This window comes from Sinocyclocheilus anshuiensis, unplaced genomic scaffold (assembly GCF_001515605.1).
Source record: "Sinocyclocheilus anshuiensis isolate Anshui unplaced genomic scaffold, SAMN03320099.WGS_v1.1 scaffold117, whole genome shotgun sequence".
Classification (NCBI taxonomy): domain Eukaryota; kingdom Metazoa; phylum Chordata; class Actinopteri; order Cypriniformes; family Cyprinidae; genus Sinocyclocheilus; species Sinocyclocheilus anshuiensis.
Window position 1 is genome coordinate 690,368 of NW_015536624.1, and position 2,775 is coordinate 693,142.

At 32.6% G+C, this 2,775-nt stretch overlaps 1 protein-coding gene across 1 annotated transcript in view; it reads left to right on the forward strand.

Moving 5' to 3' along the window:
- LOC107704840 (netrin receptor UNC5C-like) overlaps positions 1–2,775 on the forward strand; it is an 89,788-nt gene that overhangs the window by 63,434 nt on the left and 23,579 nt on the right. Inside the window, exon 9 of the mRNA XM_016507865.1 lies at positions 2,371–2,562. Within this exon, the coding sequence (XP_016363351.1) occupies positions 2,371–2,562 (192 nt within the window). The remainder of the gene's footprint in view (positions 1–2,370; positions 2,563–2,775) is intronic.

Below are 2,775 nucleotides of genomic sequence, written 5' to 3' on the forward strand. Positions count from 1 at the left end.
CACACACACACACACACACACACACTTTAAACATCAGAGACTATGACGATTTTGGCTGCTTCTCTCTTTGATGTTTCAGAGCCGCAGCTTCATTTCGGCCCTGATCCCCTTTTAATCTCCACATACACAAATTCAGAAACACACACACACACACACACACACACACACGTAGAGAGAGAATCCAAAGGAAAAGAGGTCGGATGAACATGTTACAATTGTTCTCCTGCAGTCTGCTGAAGAATGAGGCTGATTTCCAGGAAGATGAGCAATATGGCATGTAATAATTTATAGCCTCATTAAATTAAAGGACTGGATTCTCTTCTCTCGCAGTCTGACTGTCTATTTTCAGGCTGTTTTTTCATCTTCCTGCAGTTGGAGGTCTAATTTTCTCCCTCTTACTGTGAAAACTCCTTCTAATGATTGATGCAGGGGGTTTATATACTGATTAATGCCGTAGTTTTAAAGGCCATTCTCAGACGTGACCTTTAACCCATATTGATATAATGATTTGTCATTTGAAATGAAATACTGCAGTATATGCTGTTAAATATGTGTTATGTGCAGTATGTGTGTTAAAAATAGTAGCTGAAATAGTGTTATTTTAGTAGCATTGATATGCTATTATAGTTTTTCTTAATATTTAAAAATAGATTTAATTATTATTTTTTTTATTTTAGAGATTATTTATGTTAGTCATTTTGTTGTATTTTTTGTCTTTTTTTTGTTTTTGTATGTATATTTTATTATTAATTTTTAATTATTAGTTTTAGTTCAACTGAATGAAAATGAGAAATGTCTTGGCAAATAAGTGTACTTGTATGGCTGTTTGGTGTAGCACACACACACACACACACACACACACACGTAGAGAGAGAATCCAAAGGAAAAGAGGTCGGATGAACATGTTACAATTGTTCTCCTGCAGTCTGCTGAAGAATGAGGCTGATTTCCAGGAAGATGAGCAATATGGCATGTAATAATTTATAGCCTCATTAAATTAAAGGACTGGATTCTCTTCTCTCGCAGTCTGACTGTCTATTTTCAGGCTGTTTTTTCATCTTCCTGCAGTTGGAGGTCTAATTTTCTCCCTCTTACTGTGAAAACTCCTTCTAATGATTGATGCAGGGGGTTTATATACTGATTAATGCCGTAGTTTTAAAGGCCATTCTCAGACGTGACCTTTAACCCATATTGATATAATGATTTGTCATTTGAAATGAAATACTGCAGTATATGCTGTTAAATATGTGTTATGTGCAGTATGTGTGTTAAAAATAGTAGCTGAAATAGTGTTATTTTAGTAGCATTGATATGCTATTATAGTTTTTCTTAATATTTAAAAATAGATTTAATTATTATTTTTTTTATTTTAGAGATTATTTATGTTAGTCATTTTGTTGTATTTTTTGTCTTTTTTTTGTTTTTGTATGTATATTTTATTATTAATTTTTAATTATTAGTTTTAGTTCAACTGAATGAAAATGAGAAATGTCTTGGCAAATAAGTGTACTTGTATGGCTGTTTGGTGTAGCATACTAACATACTAATATTTAGTATGTCTGCACTATACAGTAAGTATACTGTGCACCGTATGCTAATTTTCATTATGCAAGAAATTGTAATTAATGAATTTATTTATTTATTTTTAAATTTGATTTATATACTATTGTATTTTGGTTTTCATTGTAACTTTAGTTTATGTTGTAATAATAGTACGTTTTTAGATTTTTATTTATTTAATATTTATATTTTAATGCGTAATTTTCAGTACACATGTAATTGTTGTTTTTTATTATTTATTTATTTAGTTGTGTTTTGTTATTTTTATTCTTATTTTATAAAGCTTATAAAAGCTGCGTTATAGCTTTATTTCTTATTTCAGTTTTGGGCTTAATAATTTTAGTACTTAATCATTTTATTTTAGTTAATTGCCGAGGCAACATTTCTAATTTTCATGTTTTTTTGGGGTTTTTTTTGTTGGAGTTTTTCTGTCTTCATTCAGTATAAAACACACTGCTCAGAATACTGTATCCCACAATGCAATGCTCTCAACTTCCATTTCCTGTGTGATGACTCACATGTTAACAGCTCTTATTATACCTATTATTTGACTGGACTGCCTAAAGTTTTAGACACATAACCTTTTTTCTAATTTTCTAAAATGTTGACTGGACGCTCCTTGCACCATGATGAGATCATGTGACAGTAATGTAACATACTAGTGTTTTAAACATTTTGTAATGGAGTAACACCTACTGTTTTGCTTACTATTTATATAGCAGGCAGTATACAGTATATACTAAACACAGTATGCAGTATTTATAGGCTAGTGTTCATTCTGACCGTGGCCTGTGTTTGTCTGTCGTGCAGCTGCGCTGGGGGGAGACGAGGTGGCGCTGTACGTGGGTATCGTCATGGCGGTGGTCATGTGTCTGATCGTCTCTGCTATCGTGGCGCTGCTTGTGTACCGCAGAACTCATCGACGCTTTCACTCCGACATCATGGACTCGTCTGTGCTGAACGGAGGATTCCAGTCTGTCAGCATCAAACAAGCACGCTCAGGTGAAACTTATCCTTCATTAATGGATCACTATCAATTTCTGATTTTAGTAGGATGCATAAAATTGATTAAAAGTGACAGCAACGACATTAAAAGTTTTCTATTTCAAATAAACTGTCTATTCATCAAAGAATCCTGAAAAAATGTATCACAATTTCCAAAAAGTTTTTAAGCAGCACAACTGTTTTCAACATTGATAATAACCAGAAATGTTT